Raw genomic sequence first — 24,406 nt, 5'->3', positions numbered from 1 at the left:
TTTTTTAAAAAAACCTTTTAATGTTGACTAGAGACAAAACAATGTCGAAGGAAACATTATTCAGAGCCTATGCCTTGGTAATTTGTAAAAAGTTCCCTCTGAAGTATAACATCTGCAGCAGGTGTGTTTTCTCATATCAGATGTCGAAGGGAAGCCAGACAGAATGAAGTCAGCTGGAGCAGCCTCTCAGGAAGAACTTGTATAGTAAAAGTGAATTATTTACAGTACAAGAATGGTTTTTTTATATTTCAGGTTGCCAACAGTTTTTCGCAAAGTTTTTTTTTTTTTTTTTTAAGCTGTGTGAGAAATAGAAAGGTGAACTTGCATTAACAGGGATAACTAGCAGAGCCCTCAACTTGAAAAATTTGCTAATGCTTCTTGTATTTAGACAGAGGTGGTGGTGCTGAATATTGTGTAGAAGCAAACAACAAAACGTTTTCTGGGGAAGCCTCAAATTGTTATTTGTTTGGGGTAAACACTTATAAAATTGTGTTGGCAAAAGATTAGAAGGTGAATCTTGCCTTGACATGGAAAGACCCTGTTTGAATGGAATGCTAAACTATGGCTTATTGCAGAGTGGCTAGCCTGTGGCCCTCCAGGTTGCTGCCGGACTCCATAATAATAATAATAATTATAATAATTTATTATTTGTACCCCGCCCATCTGGCTGGGTTTCCCCAGCCACTCTGGGCGGCTTCCAACTTCCCTGAACAGGGCTGCCTTCAGATGTCTTCTGAATGTCAGGTAGTTGTTTATCGCTTTGATGGGAGGGCGTTCCACAGGGCGGGCGCCACTACCGAGAAGGCCCTCTGCCTGGTTCCCTGTAACTTGGCCTCTCGCAGTGAGGGAACCGCCAGAAGGCCCTCGGAGCTGGACCTCAGTGTCCGGGCAGAACGATGGGGGTGGAGACGCTCCTTCAATGCAATCAGCCCAAGCTGTGAACAGGAATGATGGGAGTTGTAGTCCAGCAACATCTGCAGGCCACAGCCTAGCCACTTGTCATTCAGAATTACGCACACATGTCAGCAGGAGCTTCACTCATAGACTGCTCCTCTTTTCAAGATTGGACACTTCTGTTTTTGCTTGTTGTTACTTTAAAATGTGATTTCTTCAAGCTAGCCGCTATCAAGTTGTTGTTTATGATCCCGACTTGTTCTCAAACTGAAGTTTCACGTAACCAGAGTTTCCCAGGTTTGGCTGTAACGAGGAACTGTTGTTAGCTTCACAGTGGAAGCAGATACTTCCTGTCTCCCCACCTTCTTGGGAGTGGGGAGGGAAAACTATCATGCAAGCCCATGCCTCGTGCATTTAATGCATTTTAACCTAACAATCTGCACTCTTGCTGCTGTTAAAGATGTAGGGGCAAAGCCAGTTTAAAAGTTGTTTTTATTCAGAATGGAAGCAAAGATAATTACAAAACGCAATATATGTGCAGCCTGATTTCATGCAGAGTTAGGTAGGTAAGTATAGTTTTCAGTCAACTATTTTTCTCTTCACTCAGGGCTGATTCATGTATTACATTTCACCTTCCTTGACTACTAACACTAGTATAAGATGCAGAATAGCCTCTCTCTTGTGAACAGCTGGATGCATTTTTGTTTGATGTCAATTTCACTCCCCCTCACAGGTGTTCATTTTTGGAGAGTGCATTTCTTTCACTCGAGTCAGTCTGAAAGACAAATAATACGAAATTAATAGTGACTTGGTCATGCAAAAATAACGTTGATACATATCTTAGGACAAGGGGATTAGAATCCGCACTGATTGAAAAATAACAGGATAGATAAATTCAGAGCCTGTTCACTATTCAGGCAATAGCTACAGGAAATCTTTTACTCTGTAGATCTTTCGTTCATGGATTTTTATGGGACATAAGCCCTCGTCTGAAATGCCTCCCCCACTGCCTGCTTCACTCCCAACATTATTATCCTTGCTGGCTCCACCCCTTGACTTCTATAGGATTGGTGTGAGGTGTGAACAAGGAGCTTATTTACATTATACCTGAAGGAGTGTTCTCCACCCCTATCATCCAGCCCAGACACTGAGGTCCAGCGCCGAGGGCCTTCTGGCGGTTCCCTCGCTACGAGAAGTGAGGTTACAGGGAACCAGGTAGAGGGCCTTCTCGGTAGTGGCGCCTGCCCTTGGAATGGCCTCCCAGCAGATGTCAAGGCAATAAACAACTATTTTACTTTTAAAAGACAACTGAAGGCAGCCCTGTTTAGGGAAGTTTTTAATGTCTGATGCTGTATTGTTTTTAATATTCAGTTGGAAGCTGCCCATCTGGCTGGGGAAACCCAGCCAGATGGGCAGGGTATAAATAAATTATTATTATTATTATTATTATTATTATACAGCTGCTGTTGTTGTTATTTATTAATTTGATTTATATGCTGCCTTTCATCCAAAAATCCTAAGGCGATGTACAACATTAAGAACATGTTTTACAGAGCATCAAGAATAAAAACCTAATAAAAAACCATAACAGACAACGTAAATAACAAATTAATCATCACAACAGTACCTCCCCTATTTTTATTTGTCTTCTGCAAGACCCAGAGCAAACGGGGGGTGGGGGGCTGGATTCTGCCTTGGAGCACATTGCTGTCTTAAAAACGCAGCTCGTTGTTCTTTTTCTCCATTTGGATCAAAATCAGTTTGACGGGGGCGGGTGGTGTTGGTGGAGACAGTTGAAAAGGCAGCATTCCCAAGGATAGTGCCAGACTGTGGTTGGCACCCAGTGGGTGCAGAGTCAAGGGGCTCTTGGGAAGGGTCCACAGCAACATGGAGCAAATGGGTCAGTGCGTCTGGTTGTTAACTGGAAGGTTGGTGGTTCAAGCCCACCCATGGATGGCTGTAGGCAAAAGATTCCTACATTGCAGAGGGTTGGACTAGATCAGTGTTTCTCAACCTGTGGTTCCTCAGATGTTGTTGGACTAGAACTCCCATCATGCCTAGCCAGCATGACCAGTGGTCAGGGATGATGGGAGTTGTAGTCCAACAACATCTGGGGACCCACAGGTTGAGAACCGAACCTTGGGTACCTTCCAACTCTACAATCCTATGATTCTATGAAATGCTTTGTGCAAATTCTTTCCCGCAGATCTCCATGCTGTGTGTGTAGCAGACCATGTGTGTTCATTATAGTTTGCTTTGTACTTTCCATGGTATCAGTTGCCTTGGGTGATGTTAATCGACCAGGCTGGAAAATGGTCAGGGTATTTTGCCTTGCTGATGCTCATCCACACGGAACATAGCATAAGCAAGAGGTGACACTTCCAAGTGCTGGTCTCTTTCTTCTCCTTCTTGGATCATTATATGTAAGTGTTTGCACACCTAGCTGCCACCATCTCCTCCTTCCTTATAGGAGCATTAAAAGAATAATAATTCTATGAAGGGATAGGGTAAATTAAGGTTTTGAAATGAAAATATAATAATAATGATTTGTGGACTGAAGGGCTGTCACACAGAAGAGGGCAAAGACTTGTTCTCTGCACCTACAGGGGTCAGGGATAAACCCGATGGCATCAAGTGACTGGAGAATAGCTGTCAGATGCTGATGGTGGTTGCTCGTGAGTAACCAGACAGGAATCCGACCTGTCTTTTACAGGTTTTATTGTGCAAACTATTTACAGTGCAGATCTACAAAGTTCATGTCCGTCTTAGTTACTTGCAGAATCCGGGAGTGGCCCCTTCCGGCTTCTCCCCCAACATAAGAACTTTGGCACCCCAAGCCTCCTCCTCCCCTCCTTGCGTTTCACCCCTCTGTACCAGCTGGGCGACAGAAGTGGCGTGCATCCCTCCTGGCCAACCTGGCGAGGTGAGGTGCTGGGGCTCTCAGCAGCATCCTCGAGCCCTTTCCTCTCTTGGCTGGCCCCTTCCCTCTTTTCTCCACTGGAGGTGTGGCTTTTCCCACCGCTGAAAGAGGAACTGCTCCTCAGGAGTTTTGGAGGCTCCCCGTATCCCAACAGCCCCCCTGCTTCCCTCCCCTGTTCCAGTTGAATATTAGAGGAAACCTGTTTCCAATCCAGTGGAACCAATTACGTCAATGGGTGGTGGTCTCTCCCTCACTGGAGGCCTTCAATCAGAGGCCAGACACCCATCTATTGGGGATACTCTAATACTGGATTTCTAGAAGGTGGACTAATGGCCTTTTTGACCCCTTCTACCTCTGACTCTTTGGCTAAACGTTAACATTTTGTGTAACACAAACACTAATGCATATCACAGCTGGGGTCCCCAATGTCCTCAGCCTCAGACAAACACCTTCTTTGGCATCCACTAAGGCCTCTGTCCCTGACAATTTTATACTGTATATCTCTTTAAAGAGATTGAAGGTTGGGGGCTTATTTTTTTGTGGTGCTTACTGCTTTATCATTATGGTTCGTCTTGCGGTGCCACCTAGGTCTTTTGCCTTTTATCTGAGTGGAATTCTGAGCTTCGCCCATGTTTCTTCTCTGAAATGGGCATTGTGTGACACGCAGAACTGTTTCTTAGATTTCCAAATGTGTCCCGGGCCCAAAAAGATTGGGGGCCCTTGTATTTAATGGTATGATGGCTGTGGGATTGAAAAAAGCCCTGACACAGTGTGTAACTATGGATATATAGCACACAACCTCACAATTCTGCTGTTCACTGTGCTTGTTCCAAATGAGGAATTCCAAAGAGAAGAAATATAAGAATAAGATATGCAGGTGGTGACGGATAAAATGACACCTGTGAGAGTGGGGACAGCCAGGAATGGTGGTGGAGACGTAACATGTTTACCCATCACTAAACCAACATGTGGTCTTCTGGCAAAACTGGATACTGACCTGGAAAAGCCTAATAGAATCTGAGAATTGGGTGGTGAATAAATTGTTTCATACCTAAGGATTGTGCACCACTTATTAGGGATAAAACATATACTTTTCTGTGTGTTTAACTTGATATTATTTTCTTTTTTCTTTTAGGAAAACCCTCCTCCTTTTTTTCGCAACATGTATAGCTGTGGGTGCTACACAAATACGAGAAGAAGGTGAGACATGTTCCTGATTTTATTATAGAATATTTGAATGATTTTCCTTTAAAAGAGAGAGAGAAAAAAAATTACATGAAGGATTCTGGTAGTAATGACGTGAAATTCAGTTTTTCAAAGGCCTCTAATGCCAGATAGTTACAATAGGAGCAAAAGTTTAAAGAAACCAGTTTAGGAAGGCTGACCTTTTCAAAATTACTCAGATTTTCTGTCTGTGAAATTGCTTACATATTTAGGCAGACTCCTTGCAAAAAGGAAGTTTTGTACATTGTAAAGGCTTTGATTGTGACTTCATTGCACGTGGGTGTTTTTGGGGGTGGCAAACCGAAGCCGGATTACCTTTGCACTTCTTGGGACTCTCCAAAACAAACTAGTTCACATAATAAGTACTTAGTCTGAACTTGCATTTTTAAGGCCAAAAAAGTAAACTTGCTTTTTTGGCTTATTCCCTCCACCCACAAATTTTCAGACGCAGCTGTTGGCTAAAAAGCAACTGATTGTGCTTTTGTTGTTGTTTGTGTTTATTCAGAGGACTAATGAATGGGACAGATGGCTGGGCACTTGTTCTAACATCTGAAGTTAGCATCTGTATCTATTTTAGCAGCAGTTAAAACCTGTGCTGGGGTTGTCATCTTTGAAACAAATGAGCTGGTTTGCATGGAACACTAAGCCCAGGACAGCGAACCTGTGACCATCTAGATGTTCGTGAATTCCAACTTGCATCAGCCCTAGTCAGCAGGGACAATGGGTTGGAATTATGGGACTTGTAATCTAGCAACCTCTGGAGGACCACAGGTTCCCCAAATCTGTACTAAGCCAAGCTGTAATTTTGTTTGAATGTTTGAGTGTTAGACTTCTAGGAATGAGGATTGTGGCTGCTGCATTCCTCCTCTAGTCTAGCTGCAGCTGCCCTGCCATGGTTTGTCTCATCATGTTGTCTGAACCCAGACTCATGGTTTGTCTCACTCCAGATAAGCCAGAAGAAGTAACACATGTTTATCTGGAGGAAACAAACCATGGCTTCATTCAACAGCAGGACCCAGAGGAGGAGAAAAGTGGCTGCAGTCTCCTCTCTCTCAGAGCTTACAAATTTGCACTATCCTAGTTTGACTTAGTGTATCATCCAAACCAGCTCACTGTGAGGCTTCTGCTATTTTATGGTAGCTACTCAGGTAATAGTCACATGAAGAAATACGAAGAATTTTAGAGGTGATCGAGAAAGACTCAAGTTCGCATGATAAAACTGTTCCTGGACTGTACAACATTGGTCTTCTAGTAGTTTTGTTGTATGGAGGACAAACATAGAGAGCCAGTGTGGTGTAGTGGTTAAGAGCGGTAGACTCGTAATCTGGTGAACCGGGTTCGCGTCTCCGCTCCTCCACATGCAGCTGCTGGGTGACCTTGGGCTAGTAACACTTCTTTGAAGTCTCTCAGCCCCACTCACCTCACAGAGTGTTTGTTGTGGGGGAGGAAGGGAAAGGAGAATGTTAGCCGCTTTGAGACTCCTTCGGGTAGTGATAAAGCGGGATATCAAATCCAAACGCTTCAAGCATCCTGCTCACTGAAAAGTCTCATGTCAGGGAGACACAACAACTAAGCTAGAACCTTTCTCCCTGACGGTTAGCTTTCTACATTTAGGAAGTTCCTTTCCCCCAACCATCCCTACCAATCTCATTTCTGTTTGTGCCATAGCTTCTGGATTTTAAACTTGAGGACAGGGACTGTCTTGTTGATGTCTTGAAGCTGCTCTGGGAGACTATTCAACTGCAAATTTTGTCACCATTTTTTGCAGCTTGGCAGCTCCAGGTTTTTTAAGTCAGGGCACGTAAGCAAGGTAGTTGGTTTTGGATATTCACACTCCAGCAAGCATTGCAAATCAAAAGCTAGCAGATTTAAAAGTTTTAAGAATTGGGAAGTGTGTGTGTGTGCGCGCGCGTGTTCGTGTTCATATCTCTGTCTATAGCTCAGGGTGACAGAGAATTGGCTCAAGGTGCCATCTTAGGGTTATGATGTCACCACCTTCCCATCTCCTGCTTCTTCACAAGACTTACAAAAAGTTTGTGAAACTTGCTGTTCTTGGGAATCTGAGTGGTTCAGGCTCACCTGGTGGGCTTCATGACCTAACAGGTATTTCAACTCACTGACTCTTATGTTACGTTCTTCTGAAGATTTTACCCATCATATCTGCTGGCAATGGCTGTAGTTAGTATTTGGCCAAGATGCGGAAGGCTGGTTTAGCAACACCAAGGATTTGGGATGATGCAGTTTGTTGTTTTTCTAAAACAGAGCAGACGACTTCTTTGTGTTTCAAAAGTGACTTGTATTGTGGTGATGGTAGGGATGCCATTTAAGAAACCTGAAGAAACAGCGAAGTAGCTTCATAGTTCTTTGTATTCCTTCCTTCGTGTTCTGCCGCTCTTGAATTTATCACACGCACCTGTGTTGTTCAAAGCATTATTGCTTACCTCAAGCCCTTTAGATGTGATGGGCTGAAAACCTGTTCTGTCACTTGGCATCTGGATCTCTTAGGTTATTTAGAATAGAAAACTTTCAAAATACAGGGAAAACTGGAGACATGTGGCACATATAGGGAGAAAAAGAGTTTGATGGCTTCCCTGACTGTGCTTCCTTGACAATGCACGGGGTGTTTGAGGGATAAGATGCAGCCCTCTTACCCTTATCCCCTTATGATTTAGGGGAATGATTAATGGGAGTCTGCAGGCAAGCATAGAAGAAAGTCTCTCCTGGACTTGAAACAAGCCATTTTCAAGATGACAAATCATAAATATATGTTGCAAGGAGATTGCCTATCCTTTGATTTCTTTCTTCTTTTTTTAATTTAGGGAGTAAATGAAATCAGATGCCGACATCTGTGTGCGGGAAGGAATAACTGATCATTAATGGGGGACGGAGGGGGGGGGGAATGGCCGCTGGAATGAGGAGAAAGCAAGTGGATTACATGTGCTCCAAAAGAATGCATTCTGTTAAGTGTCTTTGAACACTGTTATATTTAGAAAGAGCTTTTGAGCGGTGCGGACATGGTTATAGCTTTCTGCACATTTGCCTCAGGCTCGAAGGCCTGCCTGAAGCAGTCTGGGTCATTGCTTTGAGGTGATTGCCCTCACATCCCAAAGCTTGCTTGCACATTCATAGCTGGCCACATGGAGGAATAATCTGCTTTCTGCATTTGCAGGATCGAAACATTGTGCTCTTAATCAGAAACATACCTGTAGTGGGGTGTATGGGGTGTTAGGGGACGGGTAGTACCTCTGGTGGGGGGCACATCATGATCTTTCTGGGGTAGTTTGCCCACCTTTGATCCCCACCCTGCACTCAGCTCCCACGTTTGTTTCAGAGAAACACCTTCCACCTTCAGAGAGGACTATATCTTAATTCTTCAGGAAACCTCTGTTTGCCTCCACTGCTGATCTCACAGTGATGTGAGGTGGAGAAAAAATCTGTTTCAGAAGTCCATCAGTAACAATGAATAGATGCCAGTTGCAAATAAATGCTAGGCTAGCTGGTCAGTTTGATGGTTTTTAGCTTTGTTGACTAAATACAAGTAAAAATAAACAGGGTAGATCAGGCCATCAGAATATTTTCCTGTGCAAGTTACCCTAATTTGTATATGAAAATTTTCTGGAAACATTTTCCGGGGGGGGGGGGGGGACCCTGTATAAATGTATTCCTGACTCTTCTAAAAATCACACTTTCAGTTTAAAACTTCAATTTAACCATATGTAATTGTTTACGTAATAATTTTAATTCTTTTGTTTATTATGTATTATGTTTTTGGTTTACCTTAATATTATTATTTTTTGTAAACTGCCCTCTGACTAGTTGTGGTGCAGAGTAGTATGAAAATATCTTAGTAAGTATCTAGTCAATATCTTTATTGGATTTAAAATGGGTTTTTATGTATGTAATTGGGTTTTTAAAAAATAGATAAAAGGAACATGTTTAATATCATGTTGTGAAATCACTTTGAGAGTCATAATAAGTGATTCAAAAATGAAATACATAATAAATAAAAATATATGAGGGGGACCTGCAACAAAATGTTGCAGCATGGGACAGCCAGCTACTAACCAACGATGTCCCTTTTTTGTACTTATTTTTGCAAAGTTTGGTCCCCTCATCCCAACACGTTTCTCATTCCATTTAGTCTTGAATCCTTACTAGTGCAATTTGCTACTTGGAAGAGGGAGAGATTGATATGTTAAATTTAGCATTTATTAGGGTTACCCATACCCCACAGAGCGGAAAATACCATATCAGACTTGGAACAAAACTTCTCCTGTGCCCCTGAAAAACCCAGTCTATGCTTGATTTGGCCTCTGTAAAACAAAACAAAACAATTTTTAAAAAATAACAACACAAAAATAAATTGCAGCTAAGCCATGATCATGCATGGAAGATTTTGGCCTTCAACCTATAACATTGATTTCTCACTGTACCATAACCAAGTCTACAATTACTGCAGATTAGACTATAGCTTAAATAAATGAATTGTTTTGCAGCTGGACATCCAAAAGAGTTGGCAGATGTGTAACCCCACCCCACCCCCCCACCCCAAATGATAGGACTTCCTGTGCCTCAGGCCATGCCGGCTGCTTGCCATTTGTAAACTTGGCACCATTGTGCACTCCCTAACATGACTAGAACCACTGCAAGGTGTGTAACTAATTTTCAAGATGTATAGCACAGTCAAACGTATGCATTCTGTGCCAATTTTTAAAAACCTTTCCAGAAATGTCTTCGATATTTGTGTGCATATGTGCACATTTTTGCTGGAACCGGAGCCAAGATGTGTCTGCTCTTAACATTTGCTAGTAATATCTTTGGTAAACAGAGGGAAGGCAAGTTGGGAAATGAAGCCTAATTTCTTGGTAAAGTCTGTGGAAATCCTTATGTTTCAAGGACTCTCTTGACTTAGTTTTGGCTTCGACTTGCTTTCATGCTGACAGAGACTTGACCGTTCATCAGCACTTTAATCCTGAGGTAACATCCTGCTGTTCTCAGAACTCAAAAAGGAATTGATCATGTAAATGCCCTTCCTGCTTTGATACTATGAGATGGCCTAGCAGCTTTTAGGATTAGGCGCCAGGTGTACGAGGATGTGATGCCATTTTGGGGACTTAAACACAGAGTTGCTACTCTGCTAACATTAGTCCAAGCAACATTTAATGTGTCAGGTCCAATCTAGTTGTGAGAATGGCAGATCCATGTGTCAGAAGCAGGTAGCCATTTCTTTCCTATGAACTAGGTTGGAGATAGAAGATGTCAAGCACAAGATCAGTGAGCAAGAGGTGAGGGAGCTGGATTAGTGTTGGAAGCAAACCCCCCCCCCAGGCCATCTAGTCCAACCCCCTGCAATGCAGGAATCTCAACTAAAGCATGACAGATGGCCATTCAACCTCTGCCTAAAAACCTCCAATGGAGAGTCCCCAGCCTCCCAAGGGCATGTTCCGCTGTCCAGCAGCTCTTTTTTTTTTTTATAAGATATTTATTAAAGTTCTCAATGTATTACAAAAAAATTAGAAAAGATAAAGAAAAAGTAAAAAGAAAAAGAAAATACAAGATAGAAACAATTAAAAACAAATCCATCTTTCCATGTCTTATCTTTCATTTACTTGTTTCCCTGACCTCCCCACACCTCCCTTTCTTGCATTCCAATTCAATTGGTTAATTCAGCAAATCCTTTCCCTCTTTAATTTTATCCCATCTTTTATCTTAATATATTATAACTTTGAGTTATCACCTGTTAACAATCCATTTTTACATATTCCTTAACATTGCTACTAAAAAATCCCACTTAGCTTCAATCTAGCATCATTCTAACATTCATTAATTTTACAATGTTTCTGTAGATAGTCTTTAAATTTCTTCCAATCTTCTTCCACTGACTCCTTTCCCTGGTCTCGGATTCTGCCGGTCATTTCCGCCAATTCCATATAGTCCATCACCTTCATCTGCCATTCTTCCAGAGTGGTTAATTCTTGTGTCTTCCAATACTTCGCGATAAGTATTCTTGCTGCCGTTGTAGCATACCCAGCAGCTCTTATCTGTCAGAAAGTTCTTCCTGATGTTTAGTCAGAATCTCTTTTTGGTTCAAGTCCTACCTTCCAAAGCAGAAGCAATCAAGTTTGCTCCACCTTCCATGTGACAGCTCTTCAGATATTTGAAGACGGCTATCGTAACACCTCTTAGTCTCCTCTTTGCCAGGCTATACACCCCAAGATCCTTCAACCATTCTTCCTAAGTCTTGGTTTGCAGACCCTTGATCATCTTGGTTGCCCTCCTCTGTACACGTCCCCCAACCTATGCTTTCTCCCCCAAAATAATTTCTCCCCAGCCATTTTTTCTCCTGAAGTGGCTCTGTGTCCAGAAGGACCTGCTGGTAGAAAAACAACTGGGGGAAGAAAAGTGTAGATAGGAAAGAGTTCAGCAGGTTTTTCCTCTCATAACCATAGAACTCATGGGCATCTAAGGAAGCGCAAGGTTGGAAGATTCAGGACAGTCAAAAGCATGGGCCAGCAAACTTTTTCAGCAGGGGGCCGGTCCACTGTCCCTCAGACCTTGTGGGGGGCCGGACTATATTTTGGAGGGGGGGGGGAAATGAACAAATTCCTATGCCCCACAAATAACCCAGAGATGGATTTTAAATAAAAATACACATTGTACTCATGTAAAAACACGCTGATTCCTGGACCATCTGCGGGCCAGATTTAGAAGGCGATTGGGCTGGATCCGGCCCCTGGGCCTTAGTTTGTCTACCCATGGTCAAAAGGAAGTACTTATTCACACAGTGCTTAGTTGTAGTAAGAAATGGGCTCCTGCTGGGGGCAATTATGACCACCAACTTAGATGGGTTTAAAAGAGGATTAGACAAATTCTTGGAGGACAAGGTTATCAATAGCTACCAGACACAATGGCTATACTCTGCCTTCACACTCTGCTTCTTAATAGTTGTTGCTGGAAATCACAGGAGGGGGGAGTGCAGTTGTGCTCACATCCTGCTTGTTGGGCATCTGGCAGCAAGAATCCATGGGCATCTGGTTGGCGGCTGTGAGCCCAAGATGCTGGACTAGGTGGGCATACCAGCCTGATCTGGCAAAGCTATTCTTAACGTCTGTTTGTTTTTTTCCTAGGGTTTAGAATCCAAACTTGCCTTTCAGTTTAATATTCTCCAAATGCAGGCCTTTCTAGTTATGAAGTCAGATGAAAAATGTTGTTGAAAGACCAGCAGAATTCTGAAAATTGACTTAGATGAAATTTTAATGTTTGAAACTAGTTGGGAAGAACATTAAGTAGAATTGTTAGCCGTGTACAAGGGACAAGGTTATGGTCTACCATGTGGAAATAACATATTGTTGTGGCATCCACAGAACCAGGAGAGATGCCTTCATTATATGTATGATATATTGTTATGAAATACTGTTAGGCATACATTATTCATATGAATTCATACCACACCTTCTGCCATTCTCCTATCCTGTGTTTGAGCTGGAAAAGCCTCTCATTGCTACTCACTTGGAACAAATGGCAATTCTGTTTGCTCCAATTCAGCTTTAAAGAGGGGGTTTTTGTGGCGCTTCAAGTGTGGACCATGCCCGGAAAGTGTGAAGGAAAAGAAGGTGTGGATAAGCGCAGAGTTAATATAAAGCATTTGAGTAAAATTAAGAATGAAGTTGTCTCACCCCTTCCTTTCTCTTTCCTCCCCTAGGCATAGATATTCTTCATCATTTAGGCCTAAGTGGGCAAGCTCTTCATCAACCATCAACAGGGACTGCACAGCCTTTGTCACGTACTTCATTACCTCAGGGGGTTCACCTAAGCGCCTCAGGAGTTGTTTTGTCCACAAATGCAGCCATTGAGGTGCCTGTCTCTCAAGTGATAGCATCACACATAGGCTCCCAGTTCACCGTTTTGGTTAGCTTACGTTCTTACGCAGTAAACAATGCCTTTCTTTTCAGTGTTAGAAATAAAAATAGACTGCAGTTTGGTGTCCAGTTGCTCCCAAGGAAGATAATGGTGCATACTGGAGGGAAGCAGTCTGTATATTTTGATTACACTGTTCATGATGAGCAGTGGCACACATTTGCTATTGACGTTACGGAAAAAGCCGTGTCCCTGTATACTCAGTGTGGAAGAAAGCACTTCAGCAGGGAGACTATTTCTAAAGTACAGCCGTTCGATTCGCAGAGTTTGTTTACTTTAGGAAGGATGAACTCCCATTCAGTCAACTTTGAAGGAATAATTTGTCAGCTGGACATTATCCCCTCTGCACAAGCCTTGGCAAACTATTGTAAATATGTGAAACAACAGTGTCGTCAAGCTGACACATACCGGTCTCAAACGATTCCTCCAGACACATCCCTTGGCATGCTGCCAAGCAAACAGTTGGATGAAGAAACCCAACCAGTTTCCATGCCATTGAGTACAAGGAAAGGAGAATCAAACCTTCATAGCAGCAATGGTGCATCAGTCCACATGCCACCAGAACCCCTAGAGACAACCTCTCCCCTGACACCTCATTTATTAGGAAATGGTACTGCATTGGAAATTATACCGGAACCAGATGACCAGGGAATTGTGAAAGCATCAAAAATTCCTCAGCAAGATGCCAGCAAAAAGAAAGATGGCTTCCAGGCTCTCACAAAATTGCCTCCAAACCTTACAGATAATGCCACGGGTGATACAAGCAGGAAAACCTACCCCGATCTGCTGTTTTCCATAAAGCAGACTAAAACCAAAACTGGCGCATCAAAGCAGTATCCATACGAACCCGTGGAGCTGGAGCAAGTTTTCAACACAACATCATATAGAGCTTCTGATTCCACACCTTTCGATAACCAGCTTGGTTCAAGGGACGAAGGGACGTTTCCGATTGATGACACTTACAACGCAGAAACCAGTTATGAGCTTGATATTGACAGTTACGATTACGACTATGAAGAATTGGAAAGGATGTTTGAACTCGAGAATCTGAGAGGGCCTAAAGGAGACCCCGGACCGCCGGTAAGTTGTCTTGTTTATGTTCCTTAATAAAATGCAGCAGGAGTTCGCAGGTTATACACCATAGTGACTCAACAAATTGACGCATAGCGACTCAACAAATTGACGCAGGAATTTCCTGTGGTTTCAGTTTGGTACTTTAAGCTGGAGGTATAAGAAATAACCTTGAACTTGTGGTCCGTGATAAAAGTAGGGTTTGTTGCTGTGGATGCAGAAAAAACATGTTGAGGCAGAAAACTAAACTGAAGGTTAGAGGAAGAGGCTAGAACCTTTCCTCATTTATGACACTCCACTGTTTGAATGCTAGAAGCCTTACGGTCAATGCCAAATAAGACACTTACTTGGCACTGGGAATCTGCCAACTTAATCTTGATAATGTTGCAGCAGAATGTGCTTGCCCAAAGTTAGATGCAAGGTGAGAGCTGAAAGAGGGCACAGAGACATGGTTGTCTAATTTGCCTGTAGTTGGTGTTGGGAATGAAAGTTATTTTAGGCATAGGAACAATTCAGTACACATGATCCCTCCTTATTGGATCATTGATAGATATGTAACTTTCAGGAGTCTTCTAGATCATGTATAGGGAGTCTCCCCCCCCCCCCCATGTTGCTGAACTACAGATCTCAGCATCCCTATCCCATTGGCAATGCTGGCTGGGGCTGGGAGTTGTAGTCTGGTGGGGGCCAAGATACCCCACACATATTCTAGGTTTCTGATTCTCTAGTTTTGTGTTCAGGTACTTTGTGCGGCTTTTGAGCCACTTGTCAGAAGTCTGCATTGTTTGATATCAGGAAAGTTGCTAAATATATTTAGTTCCATGGCCTATTGGCCTACAATAAATTGCTTCCCATTCTACAATTGCCAATAAATGAGTCCTTCTGTTTTCACTCCTTTTTGCTGATTCATGTGGTTTCTAGACTGCTAACAGTGTATCAACCTTTGACAAACTGGACTCTAGTTTGTGAAAGCTTATGCCAAAATACATTTGTTAGGCTTTAAGTGTTACACAATGCACTTTTTGTTGTTGCCAACAATGTAGTCCATCTCTGTTTTATGAAGATACAACTCTGTCACTCCTAAGTCACTGAGTGCTCCTTCCTGTGTACCAGTTTCCTATTAATGCTTGTGTCAGAAGAGCACACCTTATAATGTGCAGTACAAGATGATGTGTGCGTTTATGTACTGGGAAAAGTACAGAAAGTGGATATCCCCAATGGTTTCCCTGTGTTTTTATGCATGCAGACTGAATAAATTTAAGGGACAGAAGCTGCTTTTCAGTTAAGTCTTTTTAGCATCATATCACTTTACAACCACAGGATGAAATCTCTAATTTGATCCACAGGCAACCAGAAAAGTGACTATTTAAAAGTCAACGTTAAAAGGCAGCTATTTAAATAATCATTTTCAGAATGCTTTTGGGATATATTTTACATGTAACTATGTTTCTGTGTTATTTGAATTTCTCAACAGAATCATTTTAAAGTGTAGCAATGTATCTCTAAATATGAGAGAGAGAGAGAGATGTGAAGAATGTTTGTTTCAGCTCTAGGGCTTTAGTTTATTCAGGAACACTGAAAACAAACGTTTTAAGCTTGCAACTATAGCTTTTGTTTTGTATGTGATGTGTATTTGCTAGAAATCCAGACGGTGGAATTCTGCATAGCAGTGTTACTTCTTGCAGCCACGTGCAGGAAGCATGATCAGAGATGTTCGAAAAATTAAAAGCAAACAAACTAATGGAGAAACCAGATGTTTCACTGAGATTTATAGTGTACATAGCAATAGTACGTGATTGCTGATGGCCAAAAACGAATTTCAGCTCCCTTTCTATTGAGTTAAAGTAGCATAGCTAATTCAGTTCACCTTCCTCCTACTCTGTCAACATCTTTACCAAACATCTTTACCAAACGTTTGCAACACTAGTCTTTGCCTAAAATCTGTTTCCTGGGCATCCCACTGAGGAAGATTCAAGCTGGCTTTGTAAGAGACCTGTTACTGGTGTATGCATTCTAGCAGAGACCACCAAGGCTGCCCTAGTACCTGAAGCTAGTTGTGCAGACACGTAGCCATGCCAGGAGCAGCAACTGAGTGGTGGGCGGAGTGGGAGAAGGAAGCAGTTTGCCTGATATTGTTATAGGCTCTTGTCCTCTGCTCTAAACCAAGTCACACATGTGCTAGAATGGAAGGGATGGAGCTGGAGAGTGGAAGCCCCCTCTCTGCTGCTTGCAGGGTAGATTCCTGCAGGATCAAGCAGGTGTTTCAACTAGGAGGAAGCTGCCCTAGAGCAAGTCAAACCATTTGGTCCATCTAACCCACTACTGATGGGCTTGTTTTGCTGCTGAAACCCTGAACCACCAGGGACCTTGCAGACACCCCTCCCTGGCAATTCATAAGACCTTCTGAGAAGACCCTCTGGTCATTTGATTGTCACTTGGTGACAGCACAGAAACGCATCTTCTCGGTGGTAGCATCTCCCCTATGGAGTGCCCTCACTTGGGTAGTTCCAGCTACCTAATCCTTTTTGTTGAAGATGTCAGGGATTTGAACATGGGACCTTATGCAGGCACCGCTGTACTGTTGAGTTGCCACTTGCTCCCCATTCCCAGTTGGGGCCCTTAATCTCTGCTTCATCTTGCAGAGAGCTGCTGCTGCTGCTCAGGGATAGATCTCCACAAGAGTAAGAAGTGACCAAGAGTCCTAGGCAGAAAATGGCAATATCCCTCTTAAAGAAGGAACACAAAGACTGATAATGCAGATGTATATGCACAGTTGTTCTTGGGCAGCTTCCAGTCATAGGTCCTTGTTTTGCAAGAGTGGGATTTGGGTCGGGATGAGAGTGGAATGTCATCTTCATTCTGTGGTTCTGTACTAACTTTCACAATTCAGAAATTTGGTTTTTCTTATCCCTGTGTCATCTTTAAAAGGGGGGGGGGATAGATGTTCACAGATGTAAAAGCTGCAAATGGACCTTTTAAGCAGAGGCTGAATAGCCACCTGCCATGTATAATCTAGTTGAGTTTCCTGCATTGCAGGGGTTGGACTATATGACACTCAGGATCCCTTCCAACTCAGTTCTGTGATTCTATGATTAAACATTTCACAATCTTAATCTCCATATGGTGGCCTCCAGATGTTTTGGGCTACAATTCCCATCAGTCCCAGCCAGCATGGCCAATAGTTAGGGATAGTGAGAATCACTGCAGTGGTTATTTCCTGCAATGCCGTTTCCTCTTTCAAAGAACACACAGTAAAAATAATCTCATGCAATTCAATGTGTCTAAATGTTGTCGAAATAGGATGTGTTGAGTTACACTTGTCGCCAGAGTGCATTCATTTGTTTGATGTTAGCTTTAACCTGTTTGTTTGTTTGTTTGTTTGTTTGTTTGTTTGTTTACCTCTAGGGACCCCAAGGTTCTCCAGGATTACCTGGTCCAGCAGGGAAAAGAGGTCCGAGGGTAAGTGAAGGCTGATCTGTTGTTCCTAAAACATGATCGTTAATGATCAAATGGGACGCTATAACTCTGACCCTTCTCGTACGCTCATAACAAATTAAGTGCAGATAGCTTTGTTGTTAATTATCATGATATGGCATGTGTTGAAATAAAAAATAGACAAAGCAGTACTTTTTGCTTTGCACTTCCACTGAACGTTGGTTTGCTGCTACACTAATCCTTATGTTTTTCAGTCTTCTCATCGTCTGTGACTCTGCAACCTAAAGGTCATGTTCATTTGGTTGTTGGAATGAAGGGGAGTGGGCTTCCTAGATCACTGCATTCCAGAGCTAGAGAGTAAAAAACAATGAAGGAGGAATTATCCACAGCTGGAGAGAGGAAAAGCTGCCTTAGGAATATATAGTGTACCTTCTTAGCAGGATAATGCAGTCATACTTTGAACGACTGCAAGAAAATTCTACCCCTTCTAAATACCCCTTGAAATACCCAGGATTGCACCCTTTCAGAAGAAAAGCCTAAATTCTGTTTCAACACAGCTCGTTTTGCAATTATAGAAATTAAGCAAAGTTCCATTAAAGCACATAATGTGGCTTACCTGACTTAATGCAATATTTGGTAGATTTTGTCTCTGAGAGCTTTGAATATTTGGGCAACGCTTGGGGCAGTGGTCAAATTATTAGGGTAAGTAGGCTCTTAATGAAATACACTTTCCATGGGCATCTGGTTTGCTACTGTGAGAAAAGGATACTGGTTTGGAAGCACCCTCTTATAAACCTATGCTCTTAAGTGGAGAAGGAGGGAATGAGGACCTAAAATGTGGGGAAAGGAGATCCATTAAATAAGTATCCTGCTTATCCATTAAACATTAATCTTTGATTTGTATCCTTTGCCCAGTTGGGTCAATATGCAGCCACTTTAGTTGTCCAATCAATGTGGAGATGCCTTTCATTAAAGTTACGTATTTCTGTCCATTTCTAACGTAAAATAAAACCTCACCGGTTTATGGAATTTCTCACATGAAAATGAAGTTAAAGGATGCTTTGATGATTTCACACAAAACAAGACAAGTCAAAAAATTCTGAAGCATTTGACAGCTGTTTACTTGATCTTGTTTTTTGCCTATTCAAGAGTGGCTGTTTTTAACAATGCAATTCTGAGCATGTTACAAACTCCAAGGTTACTTTATTTTAGAATAACACTTCCCACTTCTGAAACTGCAAGTTATAGCACTTTATGAACTTTTCCCACCAGTGCTTTTTCTCTTGTACATCCCTGGGTTATCCCTGAAATTTCCTTTAAAAATCCCTAAAATTTACCTGAATATGTCACAAATGGTGTGACCGACATTTCGACGTTCCAGTGGCAAGACCGTTAGTTGCAAATGAGTTGACATATTTAAGAAGTACCTTTCAGCATGTTATAATTAGCAAAAACTAACTCATTAAGTAAACAATGGCACTGATGCAGAGATTCCCACGTGTATTGGCAAGCTGCATGTGAAGATCTCCTTGCCAAATGACCGAAGGCGTCAATTTTGGCAGCCCTTATTAACTGCTGTAAGGAGAGGGAAGAGAAAAAAGATTCCAACAACAATCAGCAGTATCAGAGTTGGCTGCACTGACTGATTATTTGGGCTGAGCAAAAGTGGTGCAGAAACGCACATGGCGCAGAACTCCACAGCACTCTCATTGCATTTGGACCCATTCCTAACAGGTGGTCTCTATACAGAGGAGCATGTTTCTGCACATGGATTAATTAATCTTTCTGGATTAGCATAATCATCTGGAATTTGGTGTTGCTGAAATCACTGGGACTTGATTATTTCATCTCATTTTCATAAATCAAGACTTGCACGAGTGTGTGGAAAGTTACTTGAACTAGCATAAGTGAAACATATCCAGAAATTGAATTGAATATGTTTGAATAGCATCTCTGTTCAAACATATACTTATATTTATATACATTACCAATAGAACTATGGGGTTCTACTTTTCATCCACACACTTCTATTTGGGTAGGAGCAGAACACTTCATGCTGACCCCTCTCTCTATATTTATTTTTTATTTTTACTGGGGGGGAAATATACAACACGTTGAACCTCTGATAATTTATCATTCTCTTGCTAATTCTGTTTTAAGTGCACATCTTACATTTGACTTCCTTTAGCAAGGTTTTCTCTGAAATGTTAAAAGATATTTTTCGTTAACTTGTGTTGCTTTGTGTTTGACTTTCTTTATTGATGTTTTATTTCGGCTTCTTCCATTTGATGTTTTAATGTAGATTGTGAGCCCCTTTGAGATCCCCCCCCCTTTAAAAATATAAAGCGGTATGATAACGATAATGATAATGATAATATATTACATTACTATTACTCAGTCCCGGGTAGTGTGGTGGGGCTGTGCCATTCATCTGACCTCTCTCTGACTGAGTTGGTACTACTTGGGCAGAGAAGGGGGTGTCTCAGTGCCACCGTGCCAGTAGGAATGCCAGGTTGGCTCCTCAGGCACTCTTGCACTTCACTGTTGCCCCCTTTTCTATCCAGCTTCCAGGGGCGACTTAGCAATCCTACCCTACCACCCGCTACTGCTTCTTCTTCATGATCTATTACTTAACGTGGTGGGGGCCAAGTTGAAAGTTAAATAAATCACTAGGATCTTGCTGAGCAGGGTGATGATACAGGGCCACATAAACCAGCCATTTGCGTATTGGAAGAGAATATGTAGAAATAGCTGAGAGACTGAAACAAGGGCTGAGCAAGAGGTTGGTCTCTCTACTGACTTGACAGTTGAGGGTGCCATAAACATGGCGGCCTCACTTAGGCCCTACTTTGTTAGTCAAGGAGGGCCAATTGTGTGAATGGAATAACCCTGCTTTGCCTGTTTTTCTTTTATTTATTGTACAGCTCTATTCATCAGTTAAACAAAGAATAGCTAACCAGTGGAAACTAACAATTTAAAACAAACAAACAAAATTCATTGTATAAAAATCCAACTCAATCAGGCAGCGGTAAAGAAATCATATATTGTTGAATCATACTCCAGAGAAGACCTCTGTGGATATGCTGCTATATATATATTTATTCTCTTTATCTATTTAATACATGAAATATTGCAAATATTCAGCATGTCCATTTTACTATGCTTATCAACCGAGGCCCTGAACCAGTTGCTCGTGCTGTAAGAGGCTCTGTGAATGGTGTATAGAAACAACTATTTCTCAGTGGTATCTCTCAGGCTTCCCCCTCCAGAAACATTTGCTAGATGTCCTATGTTCTTTAAACGCTTAACTAGTTTTGAGTTGGCATTCAGTCTGAGAGGGGAGAAGGGAGAAGCTTTCGATAACTATTCTTTTGCTGCAGATCACCTGATGTATTTTATTAGGATTTTTCTTTTTAAAATTTTTATTATTACTGCATTTTTATTTGAGTATGTTTCATTGGCTGGCCTGGGTATTTGAGGTAGAAAGGTAAAGTAGAGAGTTTAAATGATTTTTTTTTTTTTATTGAGAACTGTTTTATTGGGTCTGTTCAATGGAGAAAGGGAGGATAATCTTAACCATAACAATCACAGTAATAACAACTAAATAATATAGGGAATAAGGCAGTTAGTGGGTTATTAACTTGTTTGGGGCTTTTTTGGGAGAAACCCCCATACACTATTGACTATTGAACTAATGATCTTGTTATTTTTTACACAAAGCACTCCTTTACTCTTACTATTTTGTGTAACCTTTCCTCTCGCTTTCTGTAGGGTATTCCAGGTCCACACGGGAACCCAGGGCTACCGGGGCTGCCTGGTCCCAAGGTATGCTAACACATGAACATAACTACTGTGTGAATCCAATGCTCTTCCGATATGTCCATGTTTGGAATGGTTAAAACCTGCTTGTACTGAAATTAATGAGAGTCATGTATTTGGTTTATAAATGAAGTCCTGACTATAAATGCTTCTCAGCAAATATAGCTAGTAAACAGAAGTGTAGTAGTAGTAGTAGTAGTAGTAATAATAATAATAATAATTTAGTATTTATAGCCCGCCCATCTGGCTGAGTTACCCCAGCCACTCTGGGCGGCTCCCAATCAAGTGTTAAAACCCATACAGCATTAAATATTAAAAACTTCCCTGAACAAGTGCAAGACTGAGCGCAAACAGACAGTACTGTAGAATTCAAAAAAATGCCCAAAGAATTAAATATTGATATGGATTTTGCTCCTTTAAGTCATCATTAATTTTTGTAAGTGAGAACCGTTTCAGATGGAAAACGTCACCAAAGATTCAGTGGTGGTTAAACTGGAAAAACAATGTTAAGCTTTGATAGATTAAGGCCTAGTGACTCCGAACTCAAACCAGAGGAGCGCAAGCTATGTAAATAGTTTTGGACAGATTTGTGCCGTTGTGGAATGCCTTCAGCTCATATTTAGTTATAACAGTTTGATAGATAACGTTGGAGGGGGTGGGGTGGGGGGAAACGCAGCCCCAACCATGATTTGTTTTAGTGTGATTCCTCATGGCAGGAATCTGACCTGTAGTGACAGGTGCTAAAAATTGCCCCGGGCCAAGAAAATATATCAAATAAGGCTCTCACAGTTTGACATTGTAAAACAAAGTAGCCCATGATTGTTGGGGCGTCCTCTTATTAGCATCTGGTGTTTTAAGAGCAGGTAAGTGGAATATGTAAAGTTCACTAGTTCTGTCTGTGTGGGTTTTACGGTGAGTTAAAATATAGACAGACCAATCGGAAGCCGTTGCAAGCTGCTTGTTGGACATATCCTATGACATTCTTTTCAGTGACCAGGTCGCTCATATTTTGAGGTGACATGTTGGCTTCACCAAAACCAGTGTTTCTAACATTACTGGTTCTAACATTACTGGGTGTTTGTTTGGGTTTTTTTGTAATTAATTAGTTCAGAAAGCAAGAATTGTTTTGTACTTGCTCCATGGGGTTTTCGTGTCTTTTGTAATCCCAGTTCCTGCTGATTTCTTAGTCCAAGAGCGGTTATTTATTAATCAGCCACACATCAATTATTTAACACATTAATATTCAGTGGCTATATATTTTATATGCATGGCAAATCTTTCGATAAGGGTCAGTATACAAATCTAATAAATAAAAAATGGCAAAATAGCAGCTGGGTGGTAGATTACATGGATGATACATTAGCAAAGTATTGGAAGAAGAACCTACACACTGGGCCTTTCTGCACTTACCAATAATACAAAATATAATAATTTATAATGGTATAGTTGCTGGTTGTTGATTTTTGGGAGTTTATTGGCATGGTGCCACACAACATCAACATTATTCAGCTACTATTAATGTGCTAAAAAAACCCACCACCCCTGTTTTTTCTTCTACTACTGCAAAAAATCCAACATTTGTGAAAGCTCAATATTTTCATTTCATTTGTACAAGCATCACGCCCCCCCCCCCTTCTGTGTGAAGGCAATGAGAGGTGATAGCTATTGTTTTAGAGACATCTGTTTAATGCCACTTCCCTTTGACTGGAGCAAGCTGTCAGTTTGCAAGCTATTTAGTTCAAAGAAGAGGTACAGCGAATCGTGAATGGAGTTCAGAGACTAGCTGTTGCTCAGGCAGACACACATAGTTCCTCTCATCTGAACAAACCATTCTAGGGCAAACTAAAAGTACAAAGAGCCAGGTCCCACTATCTTCCATTTCATTGCTGCCCCCTGTTTATTGACAGCTGATTGAGGTTAAAACTTTCAGGGGTTACTTAGGTCATTTGCTATCATTCGTGTAAGATTACAGTGCATTGTATAGTTTTATTTTTGGTTTTATTTCTGGTCTGTTGCCTAAAATAAATAAACTGGTTAATGCGAGGTTGAAACCTGGATGTTGGCACTTTGCCTGCTATAGGAGGGAGCAGGAAGCAAGTTGTGTTGTTCCTTCTCATCCTTTACTGTTTTTTGATTGACATTATTACTATATCCTTCAGGGGTTTTTCCCCTCTTGAGTACTGACAAAATCCATCAGCTGCCTTTTTTCAGGATTTGGACGTATACAAAACGGAACATGTCATGGCATATATACTGTATATTATTAGAATGCAAAACAAAGCTACATATACTTCTCCTTCTATGACCCAAACCCAGGAAATAACAGAAGAAGAAAAAGTGAAGAATGGTGATTGAGTTAGTTAGTGAATGAGAGTAGGAATGGGAAATAAACACCAGAGACATCCAGAATAGGCAGTGCTTTTTTGTGACAGTAGTCACTGTCAGCACCTCTAGTTTGGTTGCCCATGGCAGCCATTTTGGGCTGGCACCCACAGCACTTTTATCAATATATGAGTAGTGGCATCTTAAAAAATAATAATAATAATCCCCAATGAGAATTAGAATTCGGACCAAACACCATTGAATGTAGTGCAGGCATTGTGCCTGTTGTTTATCAGATGTTGCTTCTGCCTGGTAACTGGTGACTGTATCACCAAAACTCACATTGAGAAAGTTGTAGCTCCATGGAGAGCTAGGGTTGCCTCAGTGCCAGTTGCTGCTCAAATTACTACTAATAATTTGTAGGTCTTGACATACTGATTCAGGGTGCTGAACACTTTTTAATCACCCCTGTTCTTCCAATTGTAATAATATGTAGAGACTTAATGGTGCAGTCTTATTCAGATTTGCTTATTGTGTTCAATGGGGCCTATTTCCTTGCAACTGTGTTTGGGATTGCAGCCACAGAACCATTTTGCATGTTGATTTACCATGTTGCCTGTTCAACAACTATGACGAAATGCGTGTTTCAGATAATTTCTGGTACTGTATTGGTTAGGTTTAAACTAGTTTGCAGATGCCAGAAATAAACACTTTGCTGCATTCTTGTAGATGTGAAACCCAAGTCATCCATTTTTTTAAAAAACCTCCAGAGGTTCTGACAAGGTAAATGCATGTGTAAAACGA

At 41.6% G+C, this 24,406-nt stretch overlaps 1 protein-coding gene across 2 annotated transcripts in view; it reads left to right on the top strand.

Annotated features, from left to right (window-relative positions):
- COL24A1 (collagen type XXIV alpha 1 chain) overlaps positions 1 to 24,406 on the top strand; it is a 167,053-nt gene that overhangs the window by 15,297 nt on the left and 127,350 nt on the right. For both annotated transcript variants that reach the window (XM_083444747.1, XM_083444748.1), the window contains exons 2-5: positions 4,950 to 5,014; positions 12,741 to 14,035; positions 17,432 to 17,485; positions 21,233 to 21,286. In XM_083444747.1, the coding sequence (XP_083300873.1) occupies positions 4,950 to 5,014; positions 12,741 to 14,035; positions 17,432 to 17,485; positions 21,233 to 21,286 (1,468 nt within the window). The remainder of the gene's footprint in view (positions 1 to 4,949; positions 5,015 to 12,740; positions 14,036 to 17,431; positions 17,486 to 21,232; positions 21,287 to 24,406) is intronic.

The sequence above is a fragment of the Podarcis tiliguerta genome, assembly GCF_965153285.1.
Source record: "Podarcis tiliguerta genome assembly, chromosome: 6".
NCBI classification, from domain to species: domain Eukaryota; kingdom Metazoa; phylum Chordata; class Lepidosauria; order Squamata; family Lacertidae; genus Podarcis; species Podarcis tiliguerta.
This window is presented reverse-complemented; position numbering and strand designations above follow the sequence as displayed.